The sequence below is a fragment of the Macrobrachium nipponense genome, chromosome 8 (genome assembly GCF_015104395.2).
Source record: "Macrobrachium nipponense isolate FS-2020 chromosome 8, ASM1510439v2, whole genome shotgun sequence".
In the NCBI taxonomy this organism is placed as follows: Eukaryota; Metazoa; Arthropoda; class Malacostraca; order Decapoda; family Palaemonidae; genus Macrobrachium; species Macrobrachium nipponense.
In genome coordinates, this window is record NC_087203.1 from 41,411,779 (window position 1) to 41,430,843 (window position 19,065).

General features: G+C 40.4%; 1 protein-coding gene across 4 annotated transcripts in view; it reads left to right on the forward strand.

Moving 5' to 3' along the window:
- The first annotated feature begins 362 nt into the window (after positions 1-362).
- LOC135222714 (tyrosine-protein kinase transmembrane receptor Ror-like) overlaps positions 363-19,065 on the forward strand; it is a 33,476-nt gene continuing 14,773 nt past the window's right edge. For 2 of the 4 annotated variants that reach the window (XM_064260914.1, XM_064260917.1), the window contains exons 1-7: positions 363-716; positions 2,088-2,260; positions 3,234-3,420; positions 5,182-5,402; positions 6,826-6,949; positions 8,083-8,197; positions 14,379-14,514. In XM_064260914.1, coding sequence (XP_064116984.1) covers positions 3,252-3,420; positions 5,182-5,402; positions 6,826-6,949; positions 8,083-8,197; positions 14,379-14,514 — 765 coding nt within the window. In that variant the 5' untranslated portion in view covers positions 363-716; positions 2,088-2,260; positions 3,234-3,251. The remainder of the gene's footprint in view (positions 717-2,087; positions 2,261-3,233; positions 3,421-5,181; positions 5,403-6,825; positions 6,950-8,082; positions 8,198-14,378; positions 14,515-19,065) is intronic. The other 2 variants (XM_064260916.1, XM_064260915.1) reach the window with 2 other exon arrangements.

Sequence of the window (19,065 nt, forward strand, 5' to 3'; positions counted from 1 at the left end):
GGTAGTATTCATTCTTATGTGAACCGGATGTAAAAGCCTGGTAACAAATTCTCGTAAATCAGCTCATTCTAATATGGCATCAAATACCTGGGGCGTGTATGAGGTAGGACTAGCTACGATAAAACGCTATTGTTGATAAGCTTAGAAATACTTTAATAATTTGTTTCTACAAAATATGGGGAACCGCTCTGTTGCCGGAACTGCTGGACACACTAAAGCACGAACGTTGAGGGACTACAGCAACTAATGGAGCCTGTCGAAGAGTGTGCCGTGGAGGAGGATCTACAGGCCGCTCTATGAGCAAGAGCTCGTGCTGGCATAAGGCCAGCTTTAAAAAGAAAAAAAAAGGGGGCGGGGGGGGGGGGAATCAACCGGGGTGCTTCGACGTGAAGAGTCATCATAAACATAAACGCAAGGCAAGGCATAAACTTAGGGCGGTAATTATTCCATCCAGTGACTGGCTTGAACCATCATCCTGCATCAGTAGCGGTCTTAAGTTGATAACAGTTATACTAAAAAGTATATATTTTCCAAATATAGTTCGGCAGTCGTCAAATAGTAGAGATTACTGATAGAAGAACGCCCGCACTAACGAAACGCACCTGTTTAGTTCCTGGTTGAGTTGTTCCGGAATGGCGCCTCCAAAAGAAGCCGCCGAACCGCGCCAGAAACGAAACTTACTTTTGTAAACATCGTTACACAGCGTTTACTTCCTTGTAAGTATCGACGTTATTATTAGGCACAGGATATAGGTACGGCAGCCGTATCCCGATCGTGGTAGATATTGGTACGGCAGTGAATTGCGCATGCGTCAATTTCAGACTTCCTGCCGTACAAATAATATAGTGCGGTGAGGGTACGGCAGATTCTGTCATTGGCGCCGTATTTGCGGTCTTGACTTGCTGTAGATACGGCAGTTAGCTGTATCCGTGACCCAGTTTGCTTTATCCTACTGGTCACAGCTTATGCCTAACCTAGGCTATGCCTACTTTACTATAATTTTGTTTGCGAACCAGCCCACTTTTTCTTGTATACTAGGTAGGTAGTAGTTTGCCACTTCCCTTCCCTCCCCCCTCTCACCAGAAATACTAATTCAGCAAACTAGACCTAAGATGGGTAGATCTATAGGCTATTAGGTACTACTACCTATTCCACGGTGGCCTAGACTATGGCAGTTGCGGTTTTTCTATGCAGTTTTACCTTCTGAACAAGAATTTTAAGTACTAATATTTATTTGGATGATTGTAATTAACCCCCAGGGGCTTGTACTATACACAGCGAAATAAATATAACGCCCCAATTCCCGGTGCTTTCGTATTCACGGGGATGAACGATGCGGAATGCTTATAGGTATAGAAATACTCTTAAGAAGTTCCAGCAGTAACATCTTTTTTACCTAAAAGTTATACTAGGTACTAGGTATGGGTAGCCTATAACAAAAAGTATTGAAATACCCAAGAAAAACCATATTTCAACAAGGGTACATCCCATCCTAACCTCAGATGCTGGAAGGTTTTTAGATACATGACTGGGAACATAATCCCTCTAGGCCTTAGTGTACCGAGCGGCGACACAGCGGCCACCTCTCTTGGAACGCGGTCACTTCCCGAAAAGCACTTGAATTATGCCGTTATTTTGTAATCTAGGAGAAAACACTTATTTCGAGAGAAGCGTAGAGGTCTCGGTGTGCTGCCCGGATGGGCCACAACTCTTGACTAATGCTCATGGCAATAAACGGAAGTATTTTCGGGAAGGTGGCCGCTATGTCGCTGCTCGGTCAGTTACCCTAATCTGACTCTAAATCTTACAGATATGCAGGAAAGCGTTTTATGAATTTTAATGAGCAAGTACTCCTAGAGAAATAGCCTACAAACTACCTACCTCCTTGTATGTGAGAGTTCCCTTTGCAAGCTGGAATAGCCTAGGTAGTTCAATGAAACTTCTTAGAAGTAAGGTACTTAACTGGTAGTTAAGGAGTTGTGATTGGAGGAATTATCCTCACTCACAAAACACTCGCACTCTGTCCTCCATTGCCAAGTGCTAAGTTGGAACTTGGATTTTAAGATTTTATTTTTGCTTGCTTTTAGGCCTACTATGTCATCTGCTGTTGCTGCTCCCAGAAAGAGGTGATTGGTGTCGAGCCTTCAGTAGCAGTCGTGTCTTATGTGGGAGAAGCCTATGTGGCATCTACCTTGGCTGCAGCCCTTGCAGAGGAGAGATAAGACGCGAGCTATAGGCCCCCACTGTACTATGCTAAAGGGTACGTGAACACTTTGTTACACACAGTTGTGTCACACCATAGTCTACTAGTGGTCTGTCTGCCACAGACCCTGACTTGTGTTTATGCAAGCGTTGACTTGTAGCTTCGTCCATTAGTGTAATAAACAGCAAGCTGTTCAATGATGATTATTGATTGACAACAAAATTTCACCTTAGATTCATCTAATATAGTACCTGCCATACTCAATATACTAGAGCTTGTGATTTGTTAGAGTAACATCACTAGCTTAATGGGTCATTCTGCAACCCTCTGCCTTTTTAATGTCCATTTAGTCCATCTAATTGTTTGACTTTGTACTCTAGTCAAACCCTTTACAAGATCCACTGATATGTAATATGTTCTCTTTATTTATGTAGGGAGATCTGTAGTTGCCACACTAAAAATTAATGAAACAGCCAAATTTGAAGCACAGGATTCAGAATCAGAACTTGGTCTGGGCCTCATCTTGAGAGTAGTTTAGCTGGGTTCATAATAGCTTTGTCTGTATTTAGCATACCATTAATTTATTCATTACTAGACCTTCATTGGCTGGCTAGCTTCTAGGCCTGGCATGGGATAAGTTAGCGCAATGTAGCAGATATAGCCTATATGGTTGCTTGAAGAATTTATTAATTCATTACTGGAAGAAATGTGACTTTGTGTTTCCTGGTAATAGGCCTATGTTTATATGTGTGGAAATTTTTCTAGCCTACAACACATGTATGATTAGTATGTACATATAGACTAAAGCATCATCCAGTACAAAATGGTGGAAAGAATAATGTTCTTACTACGTAGAGAATATGACATGTAGTGAAAAATACCACTAAAGATGAAATTAAATAAGATAGTTTGTAATACTTTATGCTCTGTATTTGGATAGCATTTTTTATGATCTAATAGAGGCTAATTTCCCTTTCTGTAACTATATTTATTGCCTTCTGTAATGATTAATCAATACATACCTTTTCAGGTACCTTTGCCATATTTGATGATGTGTGATATAATAAATAAGGTCACAAAGAAATTAACTTCAGGGTCAGAATTCTCAAAGCGGTCATCAGGTCATATGCAGCAACTCAAAAGTTATTCATGTGGGGTTCCAGAAGTTCCCCGATCCAGAATAAAATTTTTGAAGCAGTTGGGAATAGGAAGTTTTGGTAAGTATTAGGTCCATATAAATGTTTCTTCTTCATTTCCTAAATGACTTATGACATTTTTTTATATATGCCATACATGTTTCACATGCCTTATTTCCTTTGCTTGGTGGTTACTAAGAATTGCATTTTAAGCTAATAAAGTACATAGTGGCACACAGGAAATGAGTGAGCTCTTAGAAAGTTAGTACACTACAAAATCTCTCTGATGCAGAAATTCATTATCTTTGACATCCTGTAAATAGCCTGTTGGCTCTTAGCAATGTTTTTTCTTTGTTCTGCTTTTGTGTTTTATGACTTTGTTTTTCTGTATTTATTTAATATACAGAAACATCTTTTTGCATGTTAATGCCTACAGAGGAGGTAGGTATATGTTGGTATGTACATTTAACAATTCTGTATTTCTTGAATCAATTCAGCCTTGATCTGTGTAGATGCTAATGAAGTCGAATCACCCAAGTTGTTGCTATTATTTACATTATATTTCCACATAATGGTTATGTACTGCAGATAAAATTTTACAAAATTTACTGAATATGTATTCAATAAATACTGCAACAAGAAAAATAAGAAGATATTTAGATCTGTGTACTTTATGCACTTGGTGTAAGCAGAATACTATACATTTTTCCTTCTTAAGATTACAGATATTCACTAAAACACAAGGTAAGAAGTCATAAAGATAGTAAAATACACAGAATGGTGTTATGTAAATTGTTTTGCTGCTACTTCCATGAGACTTGTGCAAGGCAGGTATATTTAAGCTTCCTATGTTAGGTTGCAGTTCCTCTTCCCTGTGAAAGACTACTCTTGGATAGTCAAGACAATGGTCTCCTTAGATCTTGACTAGGCGCACAATCTAAAGACCACAGAGTAATGGCCGTTGGTTTGGAAGAGTCACAAGAATAATCACATAGAGATGTTCTTGAAGAATGGCAGAAGGGACTGTTATGAGATAGTTTGACTAGTCTTGCAAATAACATTCTTAGATGCAAAAGGCTTGCTTAGAATATTGTGTATGAGAGTTGAAAATTGAAGGAAGCAAAGGTAGTGAGTTAGACATTTGAAACAGATGAAAATTAAAATGCTGAAAATTATACAGTCAGGGGCCAAAAGAACACTGCAGCAAAGAGCCTTTAGTACTACGTGCAGTGTGTTGAGCTAGGCATGCTGAAGGTAGTACTCTTGACCAGATTGGAGCGGTAAAAATAGTAATGGTTCCTATGGGAATACAAACCATTGCCTTTCCGTAGGAGTATTTCTCAGCACAAGTAGGAACAATCGGTTAACTACACAACAAAGTAATTTAATTAACTAGTGGCAGGTGGGTGAGTCAGGGCCACCTACCACCCCACGTTTTTTTTGGATGCCATTAAGTTTGGACGTCTTGTTACATTCTGATTTTCTGCCTGTTAGAACTTTCTCCTATCATCCTATCATTTTGTATATCTGGAGTTGAGTAAGCTTTCTAAATGGAGACATCTAAGAAAAGTGAGCAAAGGTGTGAAAGGACAAGGACAAGGGTGAAAGTGTAGTTGCCGTCTGTGACTGTCGATCCTTACTGATTTTGTTCTGTCAGGAGTATTGTTTGAGCTGTTCCTCTTTGTATTGTAAGAGGTTTGGAGAGAACTTGAGTCTGTAGTATCATTGAATTTGCTATTATTATTATTATTGTTTTTATTAATATTATTAAAATTATTATTATTAACAACTTCATATTTGTTGATGAGACATGTATTACATTAAGGTTATTTTCCATATCAGCCAAGACATACAAGGGGCTATTGTTAGCAGAATCACCAGATGAGTTACCGGTAACAGTAGCTGTCCGAGAATTGAAGGAAAACATGCCCAACTCAGTTCGTTCTGACTTCCTTGAAGAGCTTCAATTCTTAGCAGATCTGCATCATCCTAACATAATGTGTTTATTAGGTGTCATAACTGAGTCTGAGCCGATTTCCATGTTATTTGAAGTTAGTTCACAGGTATGTGTATCTTATGTGATATTCTTGTAAAAAAAAAAAAAGTGGTCTTATTTTGATATGAATTTGAACAACAATGACTAATATTGTTTTATTAGAATACTGTATTACTAAAGGAATATATTAGCAGTTAGCAATTTCATCTTTTCAGTTTTGATCCTCTTATTATTAGAATTTCAGAAGCCCTTTTTTTTGGTGAACAGGAAAGTGATCTCATTTTCCATTTTATTTCCTATTTTATTCCTTCTTTGTGTCTTTTGTAAAGTGAATGCATGTATGAAAAAATTTAAGGAGCCAAAAAATTACTATTATGGCAATTGAGTATCTTTAATGACTGGAAGGCAGCCTTTTTACCGTCTTGTTTTCTCCTGGGAAGTGAACGAATTTCATGCTCTTTCGGGCAATATAATCCACACTGTAGGTCTTTCCCTCACTTTTTTTTTTTTTATTTAAAAATGTAATTAGCAATGCCTGTGGGTCATCTTACTGACCTTTTTGCTCTCCCTGGACTGTTTACTGGCCACTTTGAGGATTGTCATCATTGAACCAGTTCATCATTTCATGAGGACTAAGAATCCTTGATTGAATGATTCCAGGCTTTTGTGTTTCTACAAATCAGTGTCTCGAAGGACCCAGTCTCCCACTGGTTTTGTTATGTAAAGCCTATTCCAGGGTATCTGAGAAAGAAACATTTCTAAGATTGAAAGTTATGTAATTAAGATTTTAAAAGGACCATTGTGATGTGACTGTGTGATGTGAGGCCTTTGAGAGAGTTTTTTTTGTACATTTTTCTTTCTTATTTTTTAAATTCCTTAATTCATCCATTATGCCTCTTGGAGTTGTGAACTTCTGTGGTTACAAGTGGCTATGTCGCTCTTGAAAGGTTTATTCCTTGCACACTTTTAGAAATATGTTTCAAATGATTGCTTCACTTTTGGGTTGTTTTCAGACAGATGGCTGGGCCTGACATTTTCTTCTCAATGATTCTAGGCCCACCTGAGGCTTGCTGCATTTGGGGATTGTTTTTTCCCTTATCCTCCTATCTGAATGGCACTTCAGGCTACTTATGGTTTATGGGTTTGTTATGAAACAGTTACAGCTTTTATGAAATAACACAAAATTTTTCAAGCAGACTCATCAATAATAAAAATGTGCCTGCTCCCAGCTCCCCGTTCTAGTTGTTTTACAATTTATATGTGAAAGAATGACATTAAATTGTTCTATCAACTTATGGGTCAAAGGTGCACATATGCAGTGTCATTCAGCCTTTGGTTTTCTAGTTATGCTTTCTTCATTTTCAAAGCTTCAGAGGCTAAATATTATTGATGGGTTTATATGAAAAAGTTTTTCATATTTTATAAAAGCTTCAAATTGTGCTTTATGAAAATTGCACAGCATCATAAAAAAATGACTATTTAACCTTCAGGGCTGTTTACCAAGGTTTTTGATGTCTCATTCGCCCAAGTCACAAGAGTCTAGGAGTAATGGAGAGGCAGACGATTTCCTCAGAATAGATGAGTTGTATCTGATTGCTTCACAGGTTGCAGCTGGTAAGTTTGACATTTCTGTGAGTGTAGTGACTTTTTGGACCTAGTTGCATGCAAAGTTTTAAATCCACAATGTGATAAATGTTATTGGACTTTGACTGTATGTATTGAAGCTGCAAAGGATATTAACTTATTGGTCAGTTGGGGTTAAAGGGTGATGCAGCAAACTTGTACTACTATTTACTGTGTACTGCGTAAGGAGAGAGAAATGATGTACCCCTTATAGACTTAACTAAATACAGTTGGGTTTCTGATTACTTAATGGCATAAGAAAGAAGCAAAAGAGAGATGTGACACAATTCTTTCAGGTTGTTTTGAGGATGCAGGTTGGTTGAATAAGATTATACTGGACTTTTGCCAACACAAGCCCTTGCATAATGATAGGGAGTTAATAATGATAAACAATTAAGACAGGGATGCAAGTGTCATTTTATTAATATAGTTTTGTAATAGTATTGCAGATTGATTAAGTCGCTGGAATAACACCTCAAGTAGAAGTACGAGATCGTTTAGGTTGATCTCTCGGAATCAGTCCTCAAAAAGATTAGTCTGTCATGATTGTTGGACCTTTTCACACTTGAAAAGTAGAGGAAAGCTTTACCAAATTTAGAAAATTGAAGCATTCAAGTCTTTTATTCATTTGTGAAGAAAATATCTCGGATGCGAATAATTAAGAAGTAACAGCCAATGCTTGCCTTTATCAATTAGGGATCAAGCTGAAAAGGTGATTATCATGGGATTTGAAACCACTGAGTCATGTATATGTATACTCTTATGGTTTGTGTGTAGATGATTGGTTACCTTGCAACGGGTCCTACAGCTTATTGTGGGATCTGAACCACATGATATTGAGAAATGAATTCCTCTGGTTCCTTGTTGGCAGAGTGGGGAATCGAACTTGTGACCACCAAAATGGTAGACGACCACGTATACCACTTGTCCAATGAGGAACTGATATTTAACAATAATTATGCATTAGTTATTCTTGTAACAAATTAATGTTGATATTTGTTCATGTAATACAGAATACATACTTTTACAATGTTCTCTTTGGTCTTTGACACAGTAATCTGTAAGTAATGTTGTAATATTGTAATTTATCTTATATACATGTAATAAGTCTCTTTTTGTTACAGGTATGGAATACTTAGCCAGCAGATGTTATGTATATAATGCATTAATGGCTTCAAATTGTTATGTTGGGGAAAATTTGTTGGTCAAGATTTATGAAGCTGAAATTAAATGCAACAGGTATGGTTAAGTATGGTTACTGGGTGTCAGTAAAACTCGGATCTTTAGATGCATGTTTGTATGAATTCCAAACCAGTTATTTTGACTAATGCCATTATTTCTGGTCAAAGTCAGTAGACTTAAGTTTTAAATTTTAGTTACGAGAAGCAGAGCAGTTGTAAAAATGTGACCATTAAGGTGGTAGCCCCTTGTAGTGTGCCTTGTGCCGGACTCTCTTAACCCTTAAGAGCCTGGCTAAAAGAACATAAGCGGCACCCAGGCTGAGGAAACTTTGAGGTTGGCCATTTTAAGAAAAAATACATCAATGGAAAGAGGAAGATTTGCAAGTGCACATGGTGTAAGAAAAAAAAATTCTAAAGAATTCTTTCTATCTTCCATGAGAAGTGACAACCCCTTGTGGGGTCTATTTTACAAGACAGTCATAAATTTTACCAAGTTATACATGTTTTTTTAATAATTAATATTATTTTATTTTGTAAAATTATAATTACAGCTCTCACAATATCAAGACAGATAAGAACTACAATCAGTAACAAATTCTGGGTACATTTGTTGTAAAATATTTATGTAAATTTACTGAGGTTGAAGATGTAGAAACATTTTTGGATTATACATGTTATTTCTAATATTTCTTTGCACTTTTTTGCAAAATTACAATTATAATAACATACTATCATAAAAGATATGAACTAAAACCAACAGTAACCCCTGGGTATATATATGAGCAAATATATAAAAAGACCATGTGAGAGAGACAGGGGCTTTACATTTCATCTTGAAGTCAAGTATACAACTAGCTCATGAACCGACTAGAATCAGCAAGCTGAGCCAGTTTAAAAGTTGCCATTAGTGAATTTATGAGCTATAGAAGTAATGGAGCCTCTTTCCTGCTCGATTCCCCCAAATTGATGGCACCATGAGTGAATAGCGCCTCAGCGCCGTAGTTGGTATGGTATTAGCGTTCCACCTCGGTGGTCGCGGGTTCGATTCTTGGGCATTCCGTTGAGGAATGAGAGATGTATATTTCTGGTGACAGAAGTTCACTCTCGACGTGGTTCGGAAGTCACGTAAAGCCGTTGGTCCCGTTGCTGAATAACCACTGGTTCCATGCAACGCAAAATCACCATACAAACAAACAAACCATGAGTGAATTCGTCCACCAACCCAAAACCTGTTATTGCTACTCTTATGAGAGTATCCATCCATTAAGGCTTAATAGCATTAAAGGATTTTTGCTCTGCCTGTTTGGGCTAACCATTGCTGTGTAACATTTACCTTGCTTATATATTTTCACCACATATCAGTACGTACAGACCCTTTAGCTGAGCCATGTGGAAGACTAGAAATAGGACTTAATTTTGTAGCTAAACTATTTTATAATGGTGAATTTAGTTATAAAAGTTGAAAGATATGTGAGAAATTCCTTGGCATGGAGAACCAGTGTTTTATGTGTCATTTACTCCAGCTTTTTTGAGAAACTTATTTGTGACTCTTCTGTGATGTAGTGCTCATTGCATAACTTTGTATTTTCATTGTCTCATAATATCCAAGCTTGGGCCAGAAGTCAGCCTTTGCTAATATCACTGTTCCCAAACAAATTGGTCTTAGTTTCTCCAACAATTTCAGCCATGTTTTGGATTTAGTTTGAAGATCTCCAGTACTAGAGATTGTACCACTTGAATCCTTGTAAACCATGTAAACCTGCCCCATTAGTACATATTAAAAATCTAATCCAAGTTAAGTGGCCAAAAGGTAACCTCACCATCAACCTGGTGGCCTTGATTGTAGCTAATTCCTCTGTACCATCTGTGGATACATTTTTGTCCTTGTAGGGATCTGAACTACTTCTGTCTTAACACTAATTGCGAGTGATTTTTATGTAGAGGATAGTACCACCTTAAACAATTTTCATAACAGTTCCAGTTGGAGTTGAAAAGATTCAAGCACTTGGAAGAAATGCTCTTTTTTGTACTGGACATGTTAACTAGGTGGTACATTTTCACCCCTCAAGAGTGTTTTAGTATGAGGAGGACTTAGATATGTAGCATATAATGATTTTTTTTATCAGAATGCCTTCTTCTCCCTTGTAATGGGAGGTGAAATGCTTTTTCCCAACAGATATTAACCACATGGCTTTTTGTTACTGGTTGACTTATGTAGTTTTAATTAACAATTTAGTGCCTTTCATTTTTGTCAACTTTTCTTTTTTTAGCATTTTCCTTTGTGGGATTACAGTGGGCCCCCGGTAATTGGGGGTGATATTTTTGTACATGAAAGTTCATGTACAAAAATGCAATTTACATAGTTTTCAATGCACCCAAAAGCATTAAAAGTAAGGTTTTCTTAGGATTTTTGACGACGTGTCTCAAGAACGGAACCCCCGTCGTAACCCGGGGACTGCCTGTATAAGCATTTTTAGAGGCTTTTTGTCTTGTGTTTGAACTATCAAAATAGGTAGTTATAAACATTTTTAGAGGCTTTTTGTCTTGTGTTTGAACTATCAAAATAGGTAGTTATAAGCATTTTTAGAGGGGCTTTAAGTATCTGTGGAATTTGGCAATTAGCAGGGGGGTGGACAGGACTAGATGTCTATGCCTTTCCCCCCTTCAAGGTACTGGGACAAACCCTCAAGAAATTTGCGATCTCGAAGATGACAAGAATGACGCTAGTAGCTCCGTTCTGGCCCGCCCAAGATTGGTTCACAGAGGTCCTGGAATGGTTGGTGGACTTTCCAAGAGCACTTCCACAAAGAGTAGATTTGCTCAGACAACCCCACTTCGACAGGTATCACAAAAACCTCCCCGCTCTCAATCTGACTGGCTTTCGACTGTCAAAAGTTTTGTCAGAGCGAAGGGGTTTTCGACAAAGGCTGCTAAGGCTATCGCCTCAGCTAGAAGGCCTTCGACCCTTAAAGTCTACCAGTCGAAGTGGGACGTTTTTTGCCGGTGGTGCAGAAACCAGAAGTTTTTCTCTTCCAGTACCTCTGTGACTCAGATCGCAGACTACCTCGTTTTCCTCAGAGAAAAATGCGGTTTGGCAGTCTCTACCATCAAGGGCTATCGGAGTATGCTGGCTGCAGTGTTCAGACATAGGAACTTAGATCTTTCAGATAACAAAGATCTGCATGATCTATTAAGATCTTTTGAAACTTCCAAAAAAGCTTCAACCGAAGTTCCAAGTTGGAATCTGGATGTGGTTCTCCGTTTCCTAAGGTCCTCGAGGTTCGAGCCACTCCAGTTAGCCTCCTTCAAAGATCTTACGAGGAAGGCTCTGTTTCTCATGGCTTTGGCATCTGCTAAAAGGGTTAGTGAGCTTCATGCCCTAGAAGGAAGGGTAGGTTTCAAAGGAGATTCCGTGATTTGTTCCTTCCTTCCTTCGTTTTTAGCAAAGAATGAGAACCCCTCAAATCCTTGGCCAAGGAGCTTTGAGGTTCGTGGATTATCTGCCCTGGTAGGGGAAGAACCCGAAAGAACTCTTTGCCCTGTTAGGAGTTTAAAATACTACCTTCAGAAGAAGAAGACCCTTAAGGGCATTGAGGACAGACTATGGTGCTCTGTAATGGACCCCAGTAGACCATTGTCTAAAAATGCGCTGTCTTTCTTCATTAGAAGTCTAGTGAAGGAAGCACATAGATCTTGTAATGAAGAACATTTCAAGCTCCTGAAAGTCAAGGCTCACGAGGTGAGAGCCATTGACACTTTCTTGGCCTTTAATAAGAATATGTCTCTTCAGAATTTGATGAAAACTACGTTCTGGAGATGCAATTCAGTATTCGCCAACCACTACCTTAAAGACGTCAGGATTACGTATGACGAGTGCTTCGCATTAGGCCCGTACGTATCGGCGGATTCGGTGCTGGGGCAGGGAGCTGGAACATATCCTTTGTAGTTTTTTCCCTTGTTTTTGGTATTGTGTTCATATGGTTGTATGAAAAATGATGCAGGTAGGCATCTTTTTTCTGTTCGTAGTGCTAATAACTTTAGTTTGGTTAGGTGATCGGATTTGGTTTGAAGCTCCCTGCAATGGTAGTGGACAGGTTCTGTCATATAAGAGGGCAAACCCCCGTTGACATGATCTGACTTGGATTCTACTAAGTAAGCGGATATCAAATTCAAATCCCTTTAGTAGACCCAAAGAGTCTTTTCAGCTGTAGGTCACGCCCTCGCTGTAGCTCTTCTGGCTTTGCAGACTAATAGACAGTACCTATGAAGTCTTTAGCCTAAACAGGTAAGAACCAAGGTTATTTATACCCTACAACAGGTGTTGTTTTACCTTTTCTTTGTTAATTTCTGTCTCTTACCCTCCACCAAGGGTGTCAATCAGCTAAGTATATATCTGACAGGAAAGTTCATGTACAAAAATGATATTGTTATTTTACAATAAAGTTTTGTACATACTTACCTGGCAGATATATATGATTGATGGCCCGCCCAGCCTCCCCTCAGGAGACAAGTGGAAGAGAAAAATCTGACAAGAAAGGGGCATTGGTTCTTACACCCGCCACCCAGCGGCGGGTAAGGTAGATCACCTGACCTACCTGTCGCGTTTGCCGCGAGTTTTGAATTCTGTCGTGACGTCAGAGATGTAAGCTAAGTATATATCTGCCAGGTAAGTATGTACAAAACTTTATTGTAAAATAAAAATATCATTGTTATGGCATTTTTCATAAAAAAAACCTTCAAATATTGATTATTTTGCATTTTTGGTGTCATATTTCATCTGTCAGATGAGCGTTGTAGGCATCGTAACCCTGGAAATAATGTCTGATGAATATAATTGAAAAGCGTCGTAACCTCGGAACGTCGTAAGCTGAGACCGTCGTAACTCGGGGACTGCCTGTACCTGAATGTTTTAATAGTTTTATCACAAAAAGTGCATTTAGTCATGAAATTGATATGAAAATACACTAATTTAGTGAATATTTCTCAATGAAAAATACAGCGAAAAGGCAAATTTGTTGCGAGTAATGGGTAGATATGTTCCATAAAGAAACCTGCTAATATCAGAGCCCGCAAATCTTGAGAACGTGAATACGGCGGTTCACTAGACAGTAAATAAGATCTCACATCTTTCTCTTGCCATTTTCTCTTTCTGACGTAGCTCTTATCTGTTCCAGGTCATCAAGTATTACCCTTTTCTGTGAGTTCATGGACCTTCATACAGGTTATGTCCTGCTGCCTCCTTATCTACTGCTTTTCTGACTTCCTAATCCCTTCTCATCACATTCTTGTTATATGGTAATAGTGCAGACAGTGAATAAATGGCCAAAATAGCATCCTTACTAGTAGTTGGGATCCATCTAGACTTTTATTTCAGTCTATGTATAATGCAGTATATTGGGTTGAAGATCGTGGATATGAATGCAAACTTACAGTATATTGTATAGGAATAATCTTTAAGATTTCAGTCTTTTGTTGTGCTTTGGGATACTGTACCTCCTATTGGTAATGATATTCCACTGTACTGTTGTCACGAATCTTAACATTGGTATGGTTATGCTCTTAATGTCTCTTTAGTTTTCCCTTCCTCTTTCCCTTGTATATATATATCTCTCATCTTCCCCTCCCATCCTATGCCTGAGCTTGAAGGCTCTGTTTCTCTTTGCCCATTGTATAACTTTATTCCACCACTGTATCTCTGTCTCATTAACCCTCTTCTGATATTACTCTGCCTACATCTTTTGCCTTTTGTATACCTTCTTCCAGTTGTTTCTGGTGATCACTATTTGGTACCATTTTTTCTGATTCTTTTTCTATATACTTTTTTCCAGTTAACATTACAGTATCCATGTTTTATAGTTATGGTTGGCTTTTTTTGTGTTCTTTATATCACTCTGTTGAATTAGTTTGCAGTATGTTTGAACAGAGAGAAAGTGCCCCACTTAAAGTGATGGGTATACTTCAGACTGTCTGGCCAGTCATAAAAGGCTCAATTTCTTCGGGCAGTAGCATCTCAATGAATGGTTGGTGCCTTGGCCAATCTTCACTTAGCATTTATAGACCAGACATAAGGGAGCATTTATTGACCAAACATAAGGGTGTCAGTGATATTCATGAAACTTATATGCCTAAAATATTTTGTATTAATGGATATCATCATTCAGTCACTCATTAAATTTCTAATGACAAACATTATTTTCACAAAGATTCTTTCTGTTAATGTTAAGTTTGTCTCATTATAGAATGTACGTTGCTGAGGACCTACTTGAAATTCGGTGGATGCCTCCTGAGATGTTATCCAAGCCACACATTACCTTAGAAGTCAATGTTTGGAACTTTGGAGTTGTACTTTGGGAAATTTTCAGTTATGGAACAAAGGTAATTATTGCTTCTTAGTTTCATTTAATGTGAAGGATACTGGTTTTATATTTATGATAAAAGATACTGTTTTGCAGAGAAAACAGCTGTGGGAAAACAGCCCATAGCTGTCCCCGCTAATTTTTTTTTATTAGACAATAATGAACTTCACTCTTTACGTGAATGTAGGGAGAGTGAGTTCATTTCTTGAGATGGAAACCTACTTTATTGTCTACTTTACAACATGTGTTTATTGTTTCCTTTTGTTTTATTGTTTATGTGCTTATGTATCTTTGTCTCAGTTCTTTAGTTACATTGTTTGAGGCGTACTCAGTTACTTTAGATGATGATGATAGTGAATTCTTTATGCACTTGAAATAAACTCGTGTTTCAGTTGTTATAAGTTTAGCAGACATAAATCTTGGAAGAGCTTCTCATTATATGAAACTCCAGTAGATAAAAAAATGTCTGTAAATATGGAAGGTTCTCTCAGATTAGAGGAAAGACGTCTCTGGTAGTCTTGTAAATGGAATATTTACTCATTGATAAAGGCGGATGTCCATCTACAAATGTCAGTAGCCACTACTGGAATTATTTGCAATCATATATTTTACACAAAACATTTTCCCTAATTTTCACATATTTTAATGGATAGGTTACTAGGCTATAAAGTACCAAAATATTAGTTCCTCGTTGGAAGAGTAGTTTTGCGCTCGGCTACCAATCCGGTGGTCCAAAGTTCAATTCTTGGCGCAGCCAACATATAATCAGAGGAATGTATTTCTGGTGATAGAAATTCATTTCTCGATATAATGTGGTTCGGATCCCACAATAAGCTGTAGGTCCCGTTGCTAGGTGACTGTGTGGGATGCTGCCACATACATCCATGCAAGAAATGGAATGAAGGGGTGACAAATTAAATCTATAGGTTCTTTAAAATCTTGTAATGAAGATAAACAGACATCAAGACGACAGTAGCGGGAAGCAGGTCCGCGCTTGTCACTACAATGACCACTGGACAGAGACTGACTATGCATATGGCGGGAAATAAAGGCAGTGTTGACACATCTAATTACATTGTTGCCACGATGCATAACGAAATAGTGGTCTTACAATACGTGCAACGAGAAAATATAAATGGGAACATAAATATAATTCTTCTATAGAATAATACAAAGTAAATGTACAAAATGTTCATAAACTGTACGTAATTAATATACAGCATAACATTAAATATCTATACACCTCCCTCCCCTTTACGCTCGTAGCAGTGTCTCGAGCGGAACATTAATTCCTGTGAGCTAGTCGAGGTGAATGAACGAGGGACATTGGAGGGTTCGAATGATGGCTCTCTTTCCTGGCCAGAGCAAGGGGACACAGGGACTTGGGGAGAGGTGTCATCACTCATATTAGCCATTGGGCGTAAATGTCTTCGGTTTCGAAACCATACACGACCACTTGGAAGGCGTATTTCATACTTTCTTGACATTCCGCGGCCCATCACGATTGCCGACCTTGTCCCATCGAAGCGTCGTTGAGTCCTGTATCCTAACTCGTTGGCCGATGGTGAGCTTGGTAGAGGGCGGGCATGAGAATTGTAAGGGCTCATGGCTTGGTCGGTTTGGGCAGCAGTACGACGGTCGTAATCTTCAGTCTTGGTTTGCCACTCCTCTGTGAATGATCTGGGGTGAGCCGGAACACAAGTACGGAGAGGATGGCCATAGAGGATCTGCGCAGGGGAGCGTCCAGCAGGGTTCGGTGTATTCCGAAGCTCCAGCAGTCCTCTATCAAAGCCTCACAATCTATGTTCCCGGATGGGGCAGTCTTGATGTAAGGTGTTTAACACCTTTCACTGCAGCTTCTGCGTGTCCATTAGCCTGCGGGTAATGTGGAGAAGTGATGATGTGATGAACTCCCCAGCGGTCGGCGAATTGCTTGAAGTCATGGCTGGAAAATGGGGGTCCTCCATCAGTTCGTAAGCGGAATGGAACACCAACCTCGCGGAAGAAAACACAGAACATTCTTGTAACTCTGGCTGCAGTTGTGTCACGTCCACAGGGAACAACCACAGGCCAGCCTGAAAGTCTATCAGCAATAACAAGGAAGAATTTCCCTGCTACGTGGAAGAAGTCAGCTGACACACTTTCGAAGGGCCGGGATGGATGGTCGTCACACATGTAAGGTTCTTGTTGCTGACTAGGAGAAGCTGTTGGCAGGCCTCACAGCTTTCTACTTTACTCTTGATATCTGCATTGATACCTGGCCAGAATACTGTCTGCATTGCACGACGTCGAGTAGCTTCAATCCCTCGATGGCTGTCGTGGAGTCGATCCAAGGTGCGTCTACGGAGGGCTGCAGGGATGACGATCCGGGGTCCATACAATACTAACTCTCCATCCGCGTAAAGGTTGTCCCGCAGCTTCCAATACGGAGGGCGAAGCGTGGAGATCATAGCGGTTGGTAGGAAAACCGTTGGAGACGTAGTGAACGAGACGACTGTAATCTTGATCCTGGGATGCGGCCGTGCGGATTTCTTGTAGAGACTTGTCTTCTTCGATGATGGGTCCTGTTGCCTGGTCGTCAGTGGAAGTGGCGGTGCTGGCAACGATACGCCTGACATGTGCAGTCGAAGTAGTGCACTCCTCTTCATCTTCAGGTGTGGGGCGACTGGTTGGGGAGCGAGACAGGGCGTCTGGTATGCAAAGTTGTTTCCCTGCGCGCCATACTGCAGTGAAGATGTAGGGGGCCACTTTCATCTTGAGGCGTTGAAGGCGTGGATTCTCAATAGCATCCAAAGTGTAGTGATTGAGAATTGGTATCAAGGGGCGATGGTCAGTCATTAAGGTGAAATGTTGAAGTCCAGACAAGTATAGGCGGCACTTAGCTATAGGCCGCCCAAGTGACTGCAAGTAGCTCCAGCTCTATGGTGGCGTAGCGAGTCTCTGTATCCGTAAGGAAACGAGAGCCACACTGGACGAGACGCATCTGACCTCGGCCGTTATCTTGAAGTAGGGCATAGCCGAGACCGTATAGGCGTGAGGCATCTGTTTGTAGAACCACAGGCGAGCAGGATTGAAGGGTGCCAGGACAGGTGGTGAAGTCAGAGCTGTCTTGACTTTCTTAAATGCCGCTCATGGGATCGGGCGTCCAGACGAATGAGCGTTTGGGGCTCATAAGTGGACGTAGGGGCTGTGCTGCTGCTGCGATGTCTGGAGTGAAGTCGGCAAGTTGATTGACGAGACCCATAAACGACCTGACGTCTGTGACATTGGACGGTGTAGGGAAGTCGCGTATAGCTGATACCTTGTCAGGGTCTGCTGCAATACCATCGGATGATAAGACATAACCGCAAAAGTTAACTTTAGGGGCGGCTACAGTAAATTTCTCCTTGTTGAGGGTGATGCCATACTGACGGCATCTGGTCAGCATTTGGTGCACGTGTTGTAGGTGGGAAGGGAGATCCTCGTCGGAAAGGAGGATGTCATCTACAACCTTCACACAGTTGGGAACACCTTGTAGTGCCATATCTCCACGGAGGCAGTATGCATCACCTGTTGCTGAAAATCCCATCGGGCCGCGACAGTGCTGGAACCTTCCATACGGAGTTATAAATGTAGTCAGGTGGCGGTCCTCTTCTGCCAACTCCATTTGCCAATAGCCATGCAGGGCATCCGCTGTGGTGAAGTACTTCGCAGTAGGAGAGATGTTGCGGACGGCATCATGGGGCGTAGGTGAAGGGTGTGTAGGGCGGGCTACCTGAGAATTTAGGTGGGTGTGATCAACAGTGATGCGCACACCTTTGTCCTTGGGTACCAAGACCATGGGATGGCACCATTCAGAGGGTTCGTCGCCTGCTGGTCTGATGATTCCTTGTTGCACCAAGGAGTCAAGTTCTTCTTTCACTTGATCTCTGAGAGCAAACGGAATGGGCCTGGGTGTATGCACAGCGAATGGTTGTAGCACCAGGTTTCAGGTGAATCCTCATCGGAGGGCCTGCCATTTTCTTTAGTGGCTGGGTTTGTAGATCCTTCTTGGATATGAGGACGTCGCTGAAGTGCTGAAGAAATAGTCCTTAATAGCTGCGGGCGATGTCATGGCAGAGGCAGGAAACTGAGCGCATCTGTTGACATGTGTTACCTTGAGGATGGGCTTCGGGAATTCCAGCGACACTATGGCGAGAGCTCGGCAATGTTCACGGGAGAGGAGGGGAGTCTGGATATCCTCATGAACATGTATGGTTGCTGAGCAAGACTTGTTGCCAAGACGAAAGTGTTTGCCTGGAAGCATCCTACAGCCGGTGTCATGGGGGATCCATCTGCTGTTACAATGTCTGTCATGGGTGGAGGTTCGAGCCTTGTCCGAGGTATGCGGAGTGCATCCAAATGTATGGTGCCAATCACTGTGATGTCTGCTCCTGTATCGGGGATTAGCTGGAGTTGTGCTGATATATCGCCAAATGACAGAGAGACAGTGACTGGTGTGGGGGACTCGCTACCCAAGTTATTACCCACAAAACAGCAGCTGGGATTTGACTTATTAGGAGGAGGTAAAGCTGTGTACCCAGTCTGACTT